This window comes from Wasmannia auropunctata, unplaced genomic scaffold (genome assembly GCF_000956235.1).
Source record: "Wasmannia auropunctata unplaced genomic scaffold, wasmannia.A_1.0 LD335976.1, whole genome shotgun sequence".
NCBI classification, from domain to species: domain Eukaryota; kingdom Metazoa; phylum Arthropoda; class Insecta; order Hymenoptera; family Formicidae; genus Wasmannia; species Wasmannia auropunctata.
In genome coordinates this window covers 1,315,917-1,338,302 of record NW_012026914.1, presented here as the reverse complement: position 1 = coordinate 1,338,302, position 22,386 = coordinate 1,315,917, and the positions used below count along the sequence as shown (strand labels likewise).

At 36.1% G+C, this 22,386-nt stretch overlaps 1 protein-coding gene across 4 annotated transcripts in view; it reads left to right on the top strand.

Moving 5' to 3' along the window:
- LOC105454750 overlaps window positions 1-22,386 on the top strand; it is a 255,227-nt gene that overhangs the window by 129,386 nt on the left and 103,455 nt on the right. For 2 of the 4 annotated variants that reach the window (XM_011697612.1, XM_011697613.1), the window contains exon 5: window positions 20,030-20,070. In XM_011697612.1, coding sequence (XP_011695914.1) covers window positions 20,030-20,070 — 41 coding nt within the window. Of the gene's footprint in view, window positions 1-919; window positions 1,910-20,029; window positions 20,598-22,386 lie in introns of those variants that run through there. The other 2 variants (XR_975048.1, XR_975045.1) reach the window with 2 other exon arrangements.

Below are 22,386 nucleotides of genomic sequence, written 5' to 3'. Positions count from 1 at the left end.
CGGTGTAATCGCGCAAGTCCGGCGGGGTCGCAAATTACCCGTCATTGCCGAAATGCCAGCCGCGATAAGGATCAACGCGAGAAATTACAAATGCGAAAGTTAACACGATCGTAAATGCGAATAACCTCGTAAAACGCGTTGTTAGAAGAGATTTATTGAGGTATTCGGGACTCCGTCGCACGTAAATCTCCAAATTATAAGTTACATAAGTAGAATCCCGGCGCACACAGAGGCCGTCACCGATCTCGATGTCGGCCTCAATATCGGCGGATGCCTCAGATGTGGCATTCATATATATATAGTGATATTAATATTTACGTGTACATATATATACGTTCGATCCACACAGCCGCGAAGTTATCAATACATCGCACAGAGATTAATTCTGATATTTACAAGATATATCTATGAAAGAGATACGACGTAAAGTGTTGTAAGACTTCGCCATGATGAACGATTCGGGGCATGACGGCTAAATGCTAGAGCAACCCGACGGCAATTATGAGAAATTATGTACAATTTTTGTAATCGACTGAATATAATGCGCTGATAAAATAAATTCACTGTCGAAACATCGAGCACACGAATTCCGAGAGTCGCATGTACTTTAAGTGTTATCGGTTCGTAATGGCGATCTCACCGCTTAAGCAAATGCTAAGTTATGTGGCGGAATCTGCATAACGGGAACAACGCCGAGCACGCGAAAAGACCGTTTCCATTGTTCGCTTAATGTAATATGTATTTATTGTTAAGCAGATAGACACAACTGATTTATACCGTGGCTCTCGGCACGCTACAGTCACGCGCGCTCACGAAATGAGATTACGTTTGGCGATCGCGCCGATATACATTTTTCCCACCCATATAACGCGTGCATCTCTCGCTGAATTTTCCGCTTATTTAACATTTTACATTTTAGCATCCGTTACCTCGATTCGCGGTCGCTCATCCGATTAATTGAAACAGCACGGAGAAAGAAGAAGGAAAAAAAAAAGTTAATGCCGCGGATCGCATGTGAAAAAACTATTAATAAAGTGTATAGTCTCTTAAGATCCATATCGTAATATGTTTTCCACCGTATTCACTTGATGCTTTACCGAGAAAGTAACATAGGGGCGATGATATCTCATATAAACATTATCTGTGGTATAATTATATTGTACGTTATGATACGGTAGAGTCATTGTTATCGTGAATCCTTACGTTTCTAAATCGTATTTGGGATTGAATACAATACTTACATTCCGTGTAACATGTTGAAATAAATTAATATAAAATATTATAATATTTTTCTATAATTAGCATATCATTATTTTGATACTTTTATAACACGAAAAAACTCGGAAATTATTGTTAATTGTTAGTTGTATAATCAAACAGATTAAAATAATTAAAGTGGAAATAGACAGCTTTAAACGCCCGACAGAACAAAAATAAATGTGGTCGCTGATATCTAGCGATCCATCTAATTTCAGAGTTACGTAATTTCTGTAGCTATATGTGTTGCCCGATATGCGGATCACAATCAACAAGTAAATAAATTCATTTTACAACGTCCGCTTAACGTTCTTCTCAGATTGAAGATCACAAAAAAAAATACTTGGCAACGTGAGGTAATGAATCGAGAGAAACGCGGCGCGTCTTTTTTTCTACCAACGGCGGAATACGCCCACCTAATTTTGCCGGATCCTGAATTGTCGAATCTCTCCCTCTTTTCCTCTGTCTCTCTCTTTCTCTCTCTCCCCTCATCTCTCTCCTTTTTTTCTCTCTCTTGCTCTTCTCTCTGACTGTCCCGTATTCTCTTTACCGTTCATCCGTAAAGGACTCCGAAACGATTTTGGCGAAATTGCCGCTGCTGACCAAAAAGTATTTGCCTCCACGATGCCCACAGTGCCCCCAACCCGTCTGTGTGTTTTGATTTGAGTTGCACCGACGGTTCCCTTCTTCTAATCGCTAATCGTGGAAGTCAGAAAACTCTGAATATTCATGCACGTGTGCGTGTCTGCTCGTGATATTCTTGTGAGAGTGATCCGCCGATCGGGAAACGATATTTAAATGCGTCTTGATTTCTATTTATAAATATAGATATATAAGTGCGCGTAAACACAGTAAACACAGTAATTGACACACTGAGTATAATTACAAAAAAAATGTATAATACGTTAAAAGGAAACGTTTGATTGCTCTAAATTGATATGTAATTCCATTTACATGTAAATATGACGTTTCTCTGATATCTCGAAATTTATTACAGCACAGAATACTTTCTCGATATAATCTCTGATTACTGCCGCAACTTATACATGTATGATCGAGGAAACGTTCGCGCTAAGATTGACGCGATGTATCGGCAACGTTGCATATCCATGACGATCCGATAAGAGATTTTCATTCGCGATATCGAAGAATCGACGTAGGAGCGCGCCGACGATCCGAAAGCACTTGCCGCAATATCGAATATCGATGTCGGTATAAGCGTCAGGCCCAATGAATTGGGATTTAAGCTCGCACGAATGGCCGAGGCTCCCTTTCTCCTTCGGTCCGGTAGCAGAGATGGGTGCTATCGCCAATCGAAAAATCATAGGGACCATCATTCTAACTCGACGGCGGCGCGGCGCATCGGAGGCTGCGCGCGTGTGAACGCGCGCGCTAAGATGGCCGTGCCCGTTCGTGACGCGCGCGCGTGTATTCACGGATTCTGCTGCATGTGTGTGCGAGGACTCGCGACTGCGAGACGTCCTTAGGGTCAGTCCGTGCACGGAATGGCGCAGGCACGACGCAAAGGCGACAGTCTACGCGACTCTCCCGCTGACTAACATGGCTAAGTATGCGCCGAACGAACATATTTGCGCGCAAGCGAGAAACGTCCGCGACGGGGAGCGTAAACAGCGTATTATACGGCACGGTTACTGTACGATAATCGAAGTGATCGCCGGGGCATTATCGCTTATTAATAACAGTCGTGAAATTACGGCTTTCCCGAAGGAACAGTTTCTGGACGTTATATCTGTTAGATAAACCTATCCCGCGATATTTCTCACGAGTACATGCATCGCAAAATGGAAATGGCCGCCATTGATAGATGTTACGTAACCAATTATGCATCTCGTGTATTTCTGTTGATTACCTGCCTGCTTATTATCAATTTCACATTCACTCTCTTTCTCTATTTGTTCTCTATTCGTCTCTTTTTTTCGCAATATGCTGTTAACTGTAAAATTATAGATGACACGAATTACAGTATTTTATTACGTAATATGTATTATATGTATTATATATTTCTATCATTGCATCGTATCACGTCAACGGCACGTGCTTAACTAAAAAATAGAGCTAACAAAATATTTTAGATTTATTTTTGATTATCGTAATTCATAAAATTTATTCGCGTTAATTGCAAATAAGAAAATATGTAATTTTTTATACATATAATAATCAGTATAACCAGAACTTTATCTCATTCGTACATTATGTTGTATACTAACGAATCATCGTTTCTCCATTTTTCTGTTTACTGCATTAATATAGCGAGCTTAATTAGTGAGTAATTGTGAGTTCTGCAAAATTTAAGCAAGAGATTTATGATAATAAATATATTAAATCAATTCCATTCAATAATTATTTATATGATATGAATATTCATTGAGAGAGAAATCGTATATTTCAACGCTTTATATTCTTTAGATATATTTGAAATATATCTAAAGAATATAAAGCATGGTAGATTTAAATATCGACAACATTTCCTATGAAATATAGAAATTGTTAATTCTTGTTCGTTAATTATTGACTTGTTTAATGTAGATCTATTTGCTTTCTAATTTTGTGTAATGTATCGCGGTCGTAACTGCAATACTCGAGAACAATGTTTCCTGAAGAAGTACGTAGAAATATCGGTGCACATGGCGTAAAAAAAAAAATACGAACAATCTTAAGATAATTATAAGCTATGCGAAATGACGTTCAGAAAACAGATCGTAGAGTAAACGGGATATAATAATAATAATAATAATAATAACCTGCGAGTCAGAAAGAAGAAGCAAAAAGGTAATGGAATGTCGAGCGAAGCTCGCGGTATGGCGCGGGTAGCGCTCGAAATTATTATTATGGATGCACTTAAGTTCGTGACGTTATCAAGGCAGCCGAACCACCAGAATAAAAAAAAGACTCCGAATACCGTACAGAATTGGAATGTAGCTCAATCCAGTTGTATATAGCCGAAAATTATCTCTCGTAACGGTAGGCCTCATTTAAAAAAATAACATATTTATACTGTGAGATAGATTTTTCACGCTAGCTTGATCGTACGCTAAGGCTAATTTTAATTTTACACACAGCATACACATTAATTTAATACTTTTAGAATTTACAAGCACGTACACGAATACTGTACTCCCCCCTACCGTCTATCTTCTTTATGTTATCCTACCCTAATGAAGATACAAATAGTGATAAAGATTGCGCTATATTTCAGTTCCGTATAATTTAAAATTCTTTTACGTCATGTTAGTAGCTTTGATAACATCACAAATTCGAGTATTTGCAAAACACCGTAATTCGTTGTTACGGTGTTATTCTTTACACATTTAATATGAACTTCGTATGAATGTTGTTCAGCTAATTTAATAATTATTATTATAACGGTGATTATGACATAATAAATTAATTCTGTAAAATTAATAATTTAAAATTAATAAATTTATTTGTCTGTTATTTTATATTCTTGCAAAATGAGAAGTAATGAGCAAAGTTCGTGACACATGTATCAAGGATTATGTGTGCTGATGAATAATATATTAATTCAAAACTTTCTTTGTTCATTGGGATTAATCAATTAGATCATACAAATCAATCGACTGAAACAACGTGTGAAAATGTTTGTACGTAGCCTTCGTTTGTGGCAAAATAAATGTGGAGTACACAATCGTCGCGTGATTGTCTCGCGAATCATAATCATTATTTCTTGGCGGAAATTTTGTCGCAATTAACTTAAGACATCAGCTTTTAGTTAATTGATTTTAATGAAGCTCGTTAAAGTTATTTATATATTGAAACGTTCGTGCTTAACGAAGATACTTGCAAGTATATCTAGTACGACGATGCCGTCGGATGAGAAATTTACTGGATGCGACATCAGCTGCAAATAATTGTGTGAGAGAAGGATTTCTTTAATATATTCTCGCGAAAGAAATATACGATACCCGATTACTTTCATTTAAAAAACTTAATAGGTGAAATAACAATAGCGTTGTGAGATAAAACAAATATTTCATTAAACATCATAAGCTACTTTATGTATGGAAATTTTCCATTTATATAACATGTATATATACTTTACTTTTTATCTGATCTGGAGTAAATATGTTCTAATCGTGAATTAAAAAATCCCGTTTGAAGTGGCGAGATATAAGAAGAAAACGGTCGCATGTAACAAGATTACCTTACGCATGTTATTTCTTCGGAAAAGTATGTAATAGCTATTCCGCTGAATACAGTAGCTACGTCGCTGATTAAAGCCCAGCTGGAGAACGGAGTTCATTGACTATCGACGCACCAACTCACTGTAACATCACCGCATCCGCCGATGATTGATATAAATTGCACACTTCTCGCAATATCGCAAGACTGTTTGAACGGATGACAATATATGGAACACGATTCCATCACGAGGCATCGGTTGATCCATGCTTCTTAGACAGACTTCAACGGTAGAATGACAGAAGCGCAGCGACGCGACACGCATACCTACTCAAACACTGGCACACCGGTTGACGCACGCACTTACAACACAGGATGGAACATGCTAGAGAGGCATTACAGTCAAGGTTCGGCAGGAGGAAGGCTGATTACCCCTTTATGACGCGTCAAGGCCTCGCTGAGACAGAGGCTCTGTCATTTCAGTGGATCGGATACGCGTTTTTCTTGCGTCCTTTATTGTCAAAAAAATCGAAGCACTATACTCTTTTTTTCCATTTTTTTTCTTTCTTCGTACCTGTGTAAAAAAAGGGTACTTTGTAATTTTGAATGTCGGTGGACGTTAAATCCTTCGTAGGATAAAGACCGAACGGGATCTCCTTAGGCCGCGTGTACGAAAGAAAGGGTTGCTATTTGCCACGGTGGTGTCTTAGCCTTGACGTGCCTCAATAAAACGTACAAAACAACCCTTTTCAGCTGACCGCTCATCGTTGGTGATCCAGGTTCTTAGCCTTGACTTAGCCTAAAGTGCGGTTAATAGCGCCGCAGACGCTTTTTTTTTAATGGATACAAGACTTGTTAAAAATTTTCCGGTTGCACCTATGTCGCTCACGAATTTATCCCAACATACTATTGTTTGTGACCAGAAAAGAACTTTCACATGCTGCAAACATGTTTCTCGTCGATAAATTACAAAGTAAAGGTACATATGTGCACTAATAACTAACATACATTTATATGTATTTATATAGTGTAATTACAATTGCTGAAATATGAACAAACGAATGTAGCTTTTCATTTCTAACAGATTTATTTTAATTTTAATATAAAACTCGATTGTGTGTACACAATAATTATTATAATATTTATAGATTACAGTAGAAGATTTTAAAAACTGATTTGTTACAGCACGTTACGTAAACTGACTTGTGCATGTGCGTAAAGAAACATATTTCTTGAAATTCTTCCGCAAATAAGTCGCCCTGTGCAGCGTTAAACGCGCAAAAATTCAACTTCAACAGTTTCACGTGCCGGAACTTGTTTCAGGCAAATTTACAATATCGATATATGTCGTTGAATCTGATGCTTTTTCGAAAAGACTTGCTTTACATGTTGCATGAAGATTCTTCGTGTTCAGCTCGTCCGCCGACATTCTTTGTGCGCCTAATAAAAATAATCCCAATAAAGTACAGCACAGTGAGTTACGAGCTGTACCACGATACCTTGTGGTTTTTTTTTTCACTGTAAGATTCATCTGAAGGTCTTATCTTTTTAGTTCGAAGAATATCCGGGATAGTGTCGAATTTTATTATGGAAGGGCAAGGACGTGGTCTATTCTACAGATATACTTTTACGTTCGTCTGAGCTTTTTTTTACCTGGAGACGTTATAAGATATCTTTCTTTAGTGTAATATGAATGGAAGTTTTCAAAATTAATCAATAATTTTGATAGTAACGCGAGTCTTTTGAATATTATTTTGTGTAAATCGATCGTCTTGTCGTTTACAACCTTATGCTTTATTAATTTAATATATTTTTTGTTCGGAACGATTTCTCTCTCTCTCTCTCTCTCTCTCTCTCTCTCTCTCTCCCTTCTTTCTTCTTTTTCTTTTTCTCAATCTGGAGGAAAAGTTTAAAAGTTGATTTCTTATTGATTTATTATATATTGAGCTGAAAATTTTCAATTTAGTCTAAAAGTTGAGATAAAATTTTAAGTATAACTTTTTAAAATATCATGATGAGCTATATTTTTTTATAATCATAAATTCCGCATTGATTATATTATTATGTTGGTATATAAATGATATACAAGATGTCTACGCAATGTCGATGTTGCTTAAGCATAATCGCAATCGCAATCGTCCCTTTCCAATGACGTGACGCAAGGAATTACTTTTCTTACTTCGTACATATCAGAATCGGGGTGACTCTCAAACACACTCCGTTTCACGGCATGATTTATGCCTGGTTGATGGTTTGTGTGTGCAGTCACTGGTTTTATGCGAGCGTTTTAAATGGGAGATAAACATAAAGAGGCCTTTTATGGCGCCATCAAATAAACAACTTGACTCCTTCTGCTTTGCTTCTCTACTTCGCTTTGCTTCGACAGGCTCTGCTCGACGGTTTCCTCTTCAGGATCTTCCGGTGACTTTTGACTCGATGGCACTTGTAAATTGGTTAGGCTCTTTAGTTTTACGAGAATAGTACCACACTTGTGCTAAACTATTCATTTCCAATAAAAACAATACAATTGTTTTTTTTTTATTGACCCGTACGACATAAACACGTATGGATGCGTTCTCATTGGGTATTCTCATTATCGTGAGCGTTTCTTGAACGAGATAGCTGGTAGACATTATCGAATCCGGATCGATACTGGATTTGAAGTCAAAGGTCATGAAGTTTGTAGTGAAAAATAACACTATGTCTTATTTGTTAAGATATTTAAAAATGATATAAAATCCGCGAACTGATAAAATTAAAAAAAAGGGGGAACTTTCGTACATAACGACTATTCTTTTAGCAAGCCGCTGAATTAAAGCGATCGCGATGTCGTCTAAGATCGGGGACAATGCGCCCATTCGGATTCTAGCGTTATTGCGATAGAAATTAGTGAAGAGTGTCACTTACCGATGCTGCGGTGAAACGAAATTCGGAATCCTGGGATGAGTCGAGGGCGCGCGAGCACACACGTACGTACGCAACGGCGGCCATGACAGGCGCAGGATTCCGGCGGCGTCGCGACGCTTGTCGGGCACGCGGCCCCGAGATATCGACCACCATGGGTGCGAGCGGTTGGTCGGCGGAGATCAAGTGGTGAGGTGGCCGGAGGGGGGAACGAGAGAGCAAGAGAAGGTGGGAAGGTTAGGGGGGTAGCGATAGGCACCACGCCCAACCCCCAGCGATCTCGAACCCCTAGCTCCCTTTTCCCAACCCCCCCTCCCCCAACCCCCCCTCCCCTCCTCCCTCCTCCCGCAGAGACGGGCAGCCAGCCACCCCACGGCGCATTATCATATATTTCCCTTTTATATCCTTTTCCGAACTGCACTCTTACTTATCGCTGTCCCTTTTTCGACTTCTACCCTTCTGCTTCGTTTGCCGTTGCCATCCATGATTCTTGTTTTTGATTCACGCATGAAACGGTGTCTCGCCTCTTGGTCACTTTATTGAGGAGCTGAGATTAAGGAGTTTGCCGTGGTTTTTCGTTGAAAGGTTTTTTTCAAGCCTCCACTAAAGCGCGAGGTGGCGGCTGTTTTCTATCATTTGGCTGATGTGTCTCTGTTCAATCAAAAAAATCATTCTTTTCTTTCTATCACGTTCAATTCCGATGACATTTTTATCGTTTGCGAAATAGCATAATCGCGAATTGATAATTTTTTTTTAAAGTTTTTATTTGTCATCAGATATAAATAAAAATTTTTTACTGTAGCAAGATATAAAAATACGAATCTTTTGCGATAAAAATGGCACTCGACTCTTGTAACCGATAGAATGTGCCGCGACATAACTCCCAACGGTGCAAGATACACATAAAACCTTGCGTTACGAATGGCTTAGCGACTACAGTCGCCGCGGTATTTTTATCTCCACTATATCCGAAGCGTAATGGCGGCGTCATGACTAATAACGTGGTGGTCAACGAACCGAAATGATGAGCACGAAATCGTGTAATTCTTGCGTTACTTTACAACAAAATTCTAATTATTGCTACTTGAATCCATTTGCAAATTGAATGAATTGAAACTTAGCGAAAATATTTCTTGATTTTTCAAAAATAAAGATTTCAACTTTAGTGAGATATTTAAGAGTTTATACAAAAATAAGAATTTAAAAATGTATAGTGAAAGAATTTTATTTTAAAATTAATTCTATATTATATCAAGTATTTTGATAAATATATGAAAATTATTATGAAGATTATAATTTCTGCATTCGCAGTTTTTAAGAAGCAAATAAAAATTGTCTATATAATATAGAAGTGAATTGGATTAATCCTTCTACATTGTGAAGGAAAATACGAAATGAATTTGGTTAGCGACAGTTTTCGTATAATTTTATCATTATCTTAATTTGTATACTATACACAAATTAAATAATTTCCCTTTCTCTCTTTGGTACACTTAAGTCGGGAACCGAAAAGTAAAGGAGGTAGATAAGAAATCCAGGCGCAATTATCATTCGAATGTTGCAAGACTGCCTGCCATGAGCCTTCGGTTTTCGTTTTCACGATATTATACGCTCGTACTAAATACTTCTGGCCTGTGTACGCCGTCCACGTTATCCGAATGGGATTCTATCGTACGTACTTTGGCGGAGAACTTATTTTCTTGTGCCGTTGTTTGTTATCGAATTTAGTATAGTCGTGGCTAAATTTTACTACAATCTCGCATTTGTGAACATAAGAGAAGCGCGTGGTGCGACGGGCTGATAAAGTCTAAGTTTTCTCTAACAGGTCGGTATTGTGTTGATATGTAATTTTTTAATGCAATTTATAGAGCTCGATTATGCTAATAATCGAGAACAATAAGTTTCTTTAATAATGCCATATGCGAATTACGCTTCTATAAAAATCTCAATATTTTTAATTTTCGCACAATTTAGTTTATGCATTCAACGTATATTAGTAAGTTTTTCTTATCTGCTCAAAATAATAAAGCAAATCTGTTCATATTTGATTTTAATTAAAATCTTCTTAAAAGAACATGGATTTATATAATTTTGTCTCTCTCTTTTTCAGTCTACTTTCCTACTTTCTCTCACTTTTTCTCTCCGTTGTCGACGTCGAAGAATCAGTACTTTCTATTTAAAAAATTTATATAATAAATACTTATGTTTTAAGAATCTGCGTAATTTTAATTGATACACGATATTCAGGATTCGAAGCTTAAAGGGGTTAATTATTGATATGGGGAAGAAATGATTGATTTAAGTACAATAACGTGAGAGTACGTTCTCTGCAAAGTAACTAGCGCGTCGGATGATCCTATACTTTGTTATACATACTTTGGTTGATGTCAGGAAAGCCATATGCGTGCACACACGTAGTAAGCCTACGTCATCGTCGCTTTACGACACAAGGCCGTGCAATCGCGAGCGATCATCCACCGACCGACATCGTAAATCCGACGGGGGTTCTCAACCTTATCGAGCGACTATAATTCTGTCACGTTAAGTCTCGTCGAATGCATGCTGTTAAACGTCGTTTTCCACGTATTTTTTTACGCGAGGCAAACAGTCTTGCGCCTCACTTAAAACGCATTATATATATTATCGCAACGATCCAATATACTTTACGAAATTTTAATTAAGCTTATTATTACGCTCCTTATTGCAAAGGATAAAAATTCGCGATCCGTCTTCGTTTTACACTGAAGATGCACATTTGAAAAACAAGTATTTAATTATAAATTATAAAACACTTTTGAAAATTATAATTGAATACTACATTATTATTTTGTCAAATGTAAATGCTGTACTATCTTTTCTACATTTGGTGCAGCTGATATTTTATATTCTATTGTTGCTCCTCACTATATTTCTTTTCACTCACATACTATCAATATACGGACACACACCACAATATCTAGGATTTCCGTAAGGATTCTTATCACGTCGTCAATAATAGCAGTTTGCATTCGACTTGGAATTGAAACATAGGATGAGGCAGGATGTAACCGAGACGAGACTGTATATTTTATGTTATATTCACACATCAAAATTCTTCGTCAAAACGTACGCTTGCATTAATGTCTACATATCATCGAATTTCTTTTATACTTGTGCATAAACGCATATACGGGTTTTACCGTATATGGAAAAATGGAATAGAAAGTCAAAGAAATAGAGAATATAAAATTTATATTCAGATAAAACTGCGAAGTTCAAAAATTCTTAGAAACTTTTCAAAAAATTTTTTATATTAATTTTGAATATTCCTAACATTTATTCGACATCCGAGAGAAGATAAAAGAATTATTTGTCATATTTGTAATCGAATTCATATACGCAATATACTTGCAATAAGCATAATGCACCCACAGAGATTCATGCATTCTTCGAAGGAACGCACTCTACGGTGGCCACTCCGTGCGGTATGGTCAAGAACGGTGCAAACGACCCTCCAAGGCCAACCACGCAACCCTTCTATAGATCTGAGAGAGCAGCGCCTATGCACTTTACTTTATGTCACCCTGAAAGACCGTTTTACCAGTATTCAAGAACTTAGTTTTTCAACGACGCAAAATTTTTCATACGGATAATGCAAATATATTTACAGTCATTGCAATCATTGAAATTTAATAATTATGCAAACGCGAAATAAATGAGATCAATTTTTCAAAGATTAGCAATAGGTTTGTATATTAATTAAGCTATATAACAATCTCGATTTTCTTGATTCTCTGTAAATTCCTAATTTTGTAAGATATATATTATTAGAGTAAATTTTTTATGCGATATCGAAAAACTATAGATCTCGTCTCGAAACATTTATTAACGCCGAAATTAAATCGGCGTTCAAAGAATGTACGTTCTTTTGTCCTATGCAAAAACAAAGAAATCGTTCGGCCGCTTTGAACGCCGGCGCCTTGACGCGCTATGAACGGCGATTCGGCTTTCGCCATTGACTTTTTACACGAGACAGTGGCTCGTATAATGCTTTTATTAAGCAGTTAAAGTTTTATGAATGTGTCAGTCGACGGACAGCTACCGCGGGGCGGTTTGCACCGTTGGATGTCTGAGGGATACTGCCGCCACGTGTTTTCGACGACACGGTGAAAGATATCCGCATGCTGATCCGCGATAATTAAACATGGTGTACTACGTATTTTATAAGTAAAATATTAACAACAGGTGTCTTAATACTTTTATAAATTAATCATAATAAATCAATCTTTATAGCAGATTTTTCATTCTTTTACGTAAAAATCAAATTGATAAATACAATATTCATTAATAATTGAAAGTAGTGCCCTATGGCCTATAATTATTAGTAGCGGTCTGAATAGAGAGGAAATTTTTTAACGGCGCGAAATTAAGTATCGTGCTCGTACCAGTTGCGGGGAGTGGAAGACACGTTTATAGCTTCTTGGCATTTATTGCCAACAATGAGCATACTTATGTGAACGCGTATACGTACATGTGACAGTTAAGAATTTATATTTAATAAATAACTTCTTTATAGATATTAAGGAATAACTATTTATATATAACATAATGTGTAAAAGCGATGGAATTTTAAACTCTTTACAAATACATTAAAATTCATATCAAAGCAAATTTATATCATAGCAAAAATTTTGCAATACGCAAATCGCTTTCAAATATATTGTTCAAATATACTGGACCAATAAAAAAAAAACCTATCAAAAAGCATTTTCGACATACCTATATTTAAGCGTACTGGTCGAAAATGAAAGTTGAACGGTGAAGATATCTTTAAATATAAATATATAAACTTTAAATTTTTCTATTAAATCAGTTTTATATATAAATATACATTTTTTATAACATTTAAGATTTATATTATATCGTTATCGTCCATTTATGTTTGTGTTTTGTGGATAATCGCAGACATGAAAAGCGAATCTTCTTACACACAGACATGTTCCTTATTATTTTTTATTAAAATTTATTTATTTGTGTGTCATGACAGCAAAAAGCTGAACAAAATATATTCTATAGATGGTCTTTTTCTAACGCCACCCTGGCGACATTTGGAAGAACTATTTATCTCTGAGGGTACACCTTAGATTTTCACGAAAACTACGGGGTACAGGAGTAAGGGAGGATTTCGCCAATCGAACCCTGTTTGATCGGCCGGTCCTGTGGAGCAGTTTGTACACGGCAGAGAAGGGTGCGTATGGTGAGAATAGTTTCTCTACCCCACGCCAGGTGACGCCAATGTAACACTGCAATGTTTTCGCAATCTCACTGCGTATGCTCCATAGAAATATTTTATTTCTATCTTTCCAGATTAATTTTTACCTTAATCAAAGACAGAATCGTTTATAATAGTTTATTTATGTGTTCAGAATATTTAAAATTTATAAAGAAAATGTGTGTTTCTAAAATAAAATTATATACATATGTATGTAATTTTATGTAAGTATATGTATATAAAGGATACTTAACGTCAGACTTAATTTTTTTAATTATAATCAGAAATATATTTATATTAATTCACACGCAGTTTTTTAACAATATAATATATATATTACTGATATTATTGTTAACTAATTAGATTAAATTAATTACTTGATTGAGATTTATTTGATCGAAGTCCCTGTTTGTTCTTGTAATACGGCAATTTATTTGTTTTATTACATGTTTTGCAAATTATTATAAAGGAAATATAAATAGAGAGGAGCATTTTCATGTAGCTCATCATAAACGGCAAGAGAGACCATTGCCGCAGGATTATTGATTTTCACGCAAAGGCTGAACTTCGCTCACCTCCGTCTCTGCGCCACCTTATGTCCTCTCGCGAACAAAGTAATTATTGGAACTTCTGCTTTGCTTAAACCCATTTGTTTAAATAATTTTTGTACAGATACGGATGATATCTTGGCAAGATATCAATGTACATTTTCTCGTACAATGATAATGATGTACCGCGATATTAAACATATCGCCGGTATTAATTACGTCGATATAGCATTAAACAGATATAAAAATCAAATTATGCGGAACGGAACTTTAAAATACATTCGGGCTCAGTTACGACCAAACGCAAAGCGATTAATAAAATTTGCAGCACAAGCTCGGCCGGTTTACGAACTCCACGGCCCAATAAATTTCCCATAATGCACCTCTCTCAGCCACCGAAAGCGCGCTGTTGCATCTCGATATTGGTATCCATTATCGCCGCGGCCCGAAATGAAAATCAAAAAGCCGTCCGAAATGTGGGCGACAAGGGCGTGTTTATTCCATTAGATGAGAATTCTCATAATGGCGTTTGCGGCATTTCGCAGGAGCGCCGTTTCCTTTGATATCATTGTGCCCAGGCGTCACGATTGTATAGAATTAAGCGAAACTATAAACTCATACTTTAACTTAATCCATTCTTTATCGAGTTTTATCATCTCGAGTAGGTAATAAATGAACGAGTGGGATAAAATTGTGGGGATGGAATTAACATTGCATTGAGAATTTTAATCGTTACCATCGTCGCCATCGTAATGGCCGTACGAGCCGATGGCGATGCGCGATAGGAAAACGAAATTTGTTTTTGCGAGTATTCCTATCATTAAAAGCACTCTTGTAGTGTTCATCAGATTATTTTAGATGACAACTGCAGTGCGACTAATGAACCGAACAGAGATATTCTGATACGACTCCTTAGATTTCCTTCCGTTATGTGAATTTTGATATTGATTATATTTTTGTTACATTTGTGTTGATAATCCTACGATCTCTTTTAAAATCTTTGTATCACTATATTTATTAGAACGTATTTTTTACTAGATATTGGTGTACTGAATAAATATAATAAAATATTCCACATTTCTTGTGCAAGATTATGAATTTTTGACTTGATCTTTTAAGGGGTAAGTTTAATGTTTACGGAAATGCTTTTTTTGAGAGAGAGAGAATAATTGCCGGATAAAGATTATCAAAAGAATCCTGCTTCGGTGATCCAAGACTCGATAATTTTTGGAGGAAGATAAAGGTATATCGTGCGATATGTAGCAAACAAAACTCGCGATATTAAGAAGGGCATGAACTTAGCGGCAAGACGAAAAAGAGAGGACAGGACAGGAGAGAGCCAGTGACCGCGTTTAGGGGCGGGGGAGGGAGGGAAGAAGAAGGAGCAGCCGGAGCAGGAGAGAATCCGAGATGGCCGGACAAGAACGGTCTCTGGAGCAAGAAATCGGGGGAATGTTGCCCAGTTTATCCGGCAGTCGGCGGTAAAAGTGAAGTGGGGGTGTACCCACGCGCATGCACGCTTCCCGACCGGGCATTTTATGTTTTGATGGTGCAATAAACCGCCGTAAAGCAGCAGTAAAACGCATCGAGTCACAAGTCCGACCGTTTTGCCCCGCTCTCTTCGCGACGCTTCGCTTCTCAACCCCTCTCGCTTTCGCCCACCAACTTGTCTCTCGTTCCCTCTCGCTTCCTCGTTCCCTTTCTCAGCAGATGTCGTTAAGAGACCTGCCCCGTTCACAGGACTGTCACTGTCACACGCCTGTTCGCTCGCTCGTCCCGCACGTTCCGGACCTTCCGCACGTCATTACGTCACTAACGTCGCGGCTGTCAGACGATCGGTCGGCTGTCACGTGCTTCGTGGTTGACTCTTCAGCATCGTGCGCGCCGCCTCGTGATTAATACTTTGTAGTATGAAGGTGGTGTGGTTCACCGCGCGAGAGGTGCAAGACAAGAATGATAAAACCCAAGTTTTCCTATGCTTTGTGCTTTGTCACTCCAGTATCGAACCGAATTGCTTGAGAAAATAAAATAACTGATTCTTTGATTTAGTTGATGAAATAATTGTATCACAATATCTATCGAGATTAGAATAGAATAAAATACTCGGTATATTGTCTTATATAGTTGTATTAGATGCTATTTTAGCATGTATTTTGCACTTACAATAATTGCAACATGTAATTAAATGTCTCGTTAATACCACATGAAATCTGTGATTAAAAATAAATGCTCTTGTTTCTGAACCGACAACAATTGCATCACGCAACTACTTGGGTTCTAGAATTTAATGAGCATCGTTTGGCATCTATTTTATTTATTGGTCAAATAGATTAGTTTTTAAAAAGAGAATTATATGTAATAATTAGTGCAATACAAATATATTTCTTATAGAATAAAAAAATTGGCGCCTACGCGTATTGTACTCTCTAAATTTTCTGGAGTGAATCTCACTCCAAAGGATTGAAAATACTGTCACTCAGCCACTCGAGTGGCAGTATTTTCACTCTTTTGGAGTAAGATTTAGAGAGAAAGAAAATTTAGAGAGTAGAAAATTTAGAGAGTAGCGCTATGCACATATATTTATTAATTATTTAATTACTAATTATGTTTAAAATGCAATATCTCTTTGCAGGATCAACAAGTATGTGATAATTTAATTCATACTTTACATTATTATTAAATTAACAACTGAAATTTTAATATCTCTCTAAGATATATATTTAATTAAATGATTATTACAATCCAATTTGCTTAACAAGATTTTAGTCACCACTTTAAAAGTGTTGCCTATACGTTTCTTTTATATTATTATTGTAAAAGAATTTACCGAGCACATGCGATGCTGATAGAGGCTCAATTAAGTAAACCAGTCATTAGCGCTTCGAGAAACACTAATGACAGGGAGACTTTTAGTGCTTATTGCTCTGAGAAAAACTTGCGTTTGCAATAAGTTTAATGATAATTTAATAATTCCCACGTTCCTGATATTTGCACTGTTGAGGAATTTCTGCACGAGTTCTATATCTATATTCACATACATCTATATAATTAGAACACTTTATAACATAAAATTTTTGAGTGAAAAACGCGCTAACTTGAATGTCAACATTTTGCTCAATCAAAAAATTTAAATTTCAGAGGACCGTACAATGTAATTTGTCTCTTTTTTTATTTTCTTCTCATTTATATAGATTTATCACATTCTGTCGTCATATCGTGTCCGATCAAAGTTATCGAGTAAAAGACATTTTACTTTTGCAATCATTCACATCATATAAATTAGTAATAATGGATAAATGAAGCTAAATTTGCATAAATTAATGGGTATCTTATCAGAAATATTGCATCATATCTTTTATATTATAAATGTACTTTTTTTATGTATGTGTAAAATAAAATATAACTATACAATCCGAACTCTATTTAGATAGAAAGTAAAATGAAAAATTAAATTGTATCGTATTAAATTATCATGTGCAATTACTATGCACTATTATTATAATTTGTATACATTTCTGTAAGTAAAAAGCTATCTAATAAGTTCGTAAATTTCTCATTAAGATGTTAATTTTTCGCTAGGACGAAACTCAGTCGATAAGACAGATGAGCAAACCTTGACCTTGGATTCCGTAGCATAACTTTTCTCTGTGAAACTATAGAATTAATTATAAACTTTTCTTCATTATTTTTTATCCAGTGATCAATATAATACATTATTACATACTTATACATATTAATTATATTTACCTGTCAGGGAAGTTTCTTGAATATCTGGAAGGATCTTGAAGTTTAAATTAGCCAGTACACGAACATGCTAATAGATTTATCGCTACCAATTTACTATTGACAGTTTATTAAAAAAATAATTTTATGAATTATATTACTATTTAAATATTTACATACATATTTAAATATATATTTAAAATTATATTTAAATATTTTAATTTTTTACGAAAAGTAATGTGCATTAAAAATTTACGACAGCAATTAATTTTACACTAAATACACGTATACATGTGTAAAACATATGATTGTGTTTCATTTTTACGTCTACAAATCATTAAAAAAATTTGAGAACTATTTGAATATATGTTTAAATAAAATAAAATATTGAATTAAATATGAAATTTAATTCATTATATAGCACAATTAATTATTAGAAGTACGAAACAAAGAAGATAACGAACAAATAATGAATACACAATATTTTTTCGAACAATTATATAAAGTCAAATAACTTTTCTTGTAATTTTTATGCAAAAATTATGGTTGCGTAATGATAGGCTGTGATTGTTTGAAATTTCATTAATTCCTCTTTTGTATAAATTTATACAGAATTCCAATATAAATCTCTGTCTATATCATGATTGATAGCACATCAACCTAAGTAGCTTCTAGGAGATTTTGATATCCCAAGCCTTAACATCGTTTTGCCGAGGCAAAAGATATCGATACACAGCCGAGGGTTCGCGAATTGCTTTTATCTTCCCGGAGATGGCGCACTAGGTGCTCTTCCCCAATCACTAGGGCGTCTCCCCGAATGGGTTCCAGGATCAGCACCCACCGACCGCCGCCCAATTTCTCCTTTTTGCGAACCGACCCGCTGTCCTTCTCTTTCGTTCGCCAAAAATTGTCTTGAGCGGATTCGATGAAGGACTCAACGTGTCCAGCGAGTCTCCGGCATAGCGATACGTTCCATGTTTCAGGCGGGGACGCAGATCTCTTTTTATCCTCTACACACCTTTCCGCGAACGCACACACCCACATACCTACACACATATAGATTTTTACCTTTCTCCATCTCTCTTGTAACTTCGCACGCTTGACGTGGTTGCAATTTATATTGCCTGGTGTTTGAGACAGGTACATGCGTGTCTTCGTCGCAGACGACACCGCATGTGTGCCCACACGTTCACTCTCGTGTGGGCACACATGTATGTGGGTGTTGCATCTGTAGATGTATGTTACTCTGACAGCTCTTGTGTTCGTGCCTTAACCAGTCGAGCAAAGACGTCGAGATCCGACAAGCGATCGTTGATATAATTGGACCGGTCGGACTGTACTGGTCAGTTTTCTGGGATTACATTCTTGAAACCCCTTTGTCTCAACTCATCACCCGCGATTGTACTATCAGCTGAAGAATGTATCAGTTGCGTTTTACGGGATTACATCTGTTTTGTGAATTCGATAGTTTCAGAAATTACCTATTAGTAATGAAAGGAAAAGCACGAATGTCAACAAAGATTGTTTAATATTTTTTAAGACTAATGAATAAGATTCTATAATTTGTTCATTTACAAATATCTAAATTTATTAACATAAGGCCACATGCTTTGCCATAATTATTAATTATCCAGCTGTACTGAAAGAATTGGTTTTTATTCCACAATAAATTCTTTCAAAAATTTGTTACATATTTTCGTACATATATTTGTATCACATTTAAATATATAAAATATACATTACGAAATCAAATATATATTTTTTATCAAGCTTGATACAAAGAAGTATAAACAGACGTTATGTTATTAATTTTATATGCGACACTAAGTGTAATTAATTTACGTGTTTATTTCTTTTTAATAACCATGACGATTAATCACATTAATTAATTATTTTAGCCGATTTACCCACGTAAACATTTTTTGTGGTTTCTGCTATTGATCGTACCGCCCAGACACAAAGAACTGCCAGACATTCATTTCTATACATGAAAGCCGACATATTGAACGGCCGACAGACGATATTTTAAACGACGAGGGGCGTAATGGCGAATACATTTACCTTCGTATATTAAATCTGAAAATATATATTATTATTCGTATTTCAATATTTTATTCAAATTGTCTATGTTGTATTTTTTATTTTTCTATATATTAGAATTAATGTTTTCTGAATTTGATTTCAGGGAGCGAGATTTACATGAGCATCCAGCCAACACATCGAATGGTAAGTACTTACAATTAGTATTGTAGTCCTAGCTTTTATAAATACAACTTACATTATATTTAAGTTACATAATGTTGTTACAAATTGCGCAAATTTATTTGAATACTTATGTGGCGGACAAGTTCTCTTTTAGTAATTTAAGTAGAGCTTAAATGTGTACAATAATTTTTAACATTTGTGATTAAGGAATATGATAAAGATTTCCGCGAGAGAATCAGAATTATAATTTATATCTCATTATAATAAAAGGTAGTTTTAGTTAGATAGAAGTTCTAACTACTAAATATATATAAAATTGTTGAAATTCTTAATTATAAATTATTGTCTTTCTCATTTACACGCGCAACGCCGAAAAAAAAATATTTTTACGAACTCTAGAAAGAAATATTTTACATCTTGAGCTATAATCCACGATAAAAAGCAGCTTTATAATCTTAATTTTAATCTTTTCAAATAAATTAATCAGAGGGTAGTTAATAACTGTAATTACGATAATTATGTAATAAATAAATATACTCTCTATTAAACAAAAGTGTTTTGAGCGTATGAAGTTTACCAACAAAATGGGGTGTGTAAAATGAGCTGTCCATCGTAAGAAACGCCGGAATCCAGGCTGTAAGTTTTACCCGCTCTGCACCTTACTACCTTCGCGTGCGATATTCCCCGGTACACCTTCTATCACGGTATTCGCCACCGACGTAAGCCGCTCCCTCTCGCAAGCCGCGTCTCCCCTCGCCCGCGCAACCATTCTCACATAGAAATGCCGCCACGATATCCCAACCGGGACGAGTTCAGTGGTTTCCAAAAGTCGACGAGTCGACGATTCGACGGTGGCCAAATCGTGCCAGTTTCTGTAATACTTGGCAAAAGCAGTCGCGAGAGAGGAAGAGAAACGGTGAGGGGGAGAGAAAAGGGAGAAGATGGAAAGAAAAGGCGCGAATCGAATGTTTTTGACAGAGATTTGAAGTTGTGTGTATATGCTCTACGGATTGAGAGAGGCAATTATCTAAAGTGCCTTTTCTTATGCATTAGTGAACTATTCATGATTTTGTTCTTTACGAGGAAACATAAAACGAAGAATGAAATATACGTTGCAAAGTGTTTCTTCACGAAAAAATGGGCTGTTTTTTTTATAAGTCTCTATGATGATTCATAATTGCATTCGGTGGCCGACAAAAACAGGATTGTTTTTAAATTTTTTATTAATGATATACTTGCTCGTTATACGTGTATGTAAATTACCTGAAATCAAACAAATAAAATAGAAATATCTGAATTGAAAAACACCGATTTAAATAATAAAGGAAATAATAGGTCTTCAGATAAAAATTTCATGTAATTATTTATGAAAATATATGCATAATTATTTTGTTTAATAATTATTTTGTTAATATATGGCATGTCCTGCTTCCGTACCAAATAAGTAAAATTTACAGCTGTCTAATAAATATAAATGTAAACCTGATATCTTTGTAAAGGCCTTAAAAAGTTATCATCATATGTTGAACTGTAATAAAAAAATCTAATAAAAAAGAATAGGAAGAAAAAATCTAGTTGAACAAATTAAAAATATTTTGTTTAATTAAAAATAATGCTATTAGAAGGATGGAAAAAATAATGAAAAATATAGTTGCAAATGACAGAAATACATGGAATATTTCAAGATTTAATTGTTATAATTTTTTATACTGAAAGATAGTCCGTCTTAGGACTAATACATACTGAATAGAAAACAAGTAATGTGTACGAAGCAGAAATTCGAAAAAGTGCTGCCTTGACGCGATCCAAAAAAAAAGAAAAAATAATTTCGGAGAGGAGGATGGAGGTAGCGTAAAAACGAGATAAAAAGATTGCACTCAAACGAGAGATAGAGAAAAAAGAGAGAGGAGAGAGAGAGAGACAAGTAAAGAAACTTAGAAGAGGACAGAAAATACCGTGTGAGACGTTGAAACGTTGCAGGGTATAAGACAACGTGGAGAGCACGACTGCACTGGCAAGAGGCGAACGTACGGACCGTCGGACGGACGGAGCACGCCGGGTATACGATGAGCGTGGAAGCGAGAGGTGCCCGAAGTCTAAGTGAGGGAAGAGAGCTCGCGATATAGCCGAAAGCGAAGATCGGAGCGAGAGGAGAGCCGACGGAGAAAGAGACCCATTCATCTTGGCGCGCCTAGCATGTCTGCGATTGGTCCGCCTCTGGTAAGGCCGCGCCACGATTGGACGGCTGTGTTTACCAGCTGGTACCCCGGCGCGCTCCAGACTCGTAGAAGGAGAGGGGGGAACAGAACGGAGAGACAAGCGGCGCCATTATTGTAA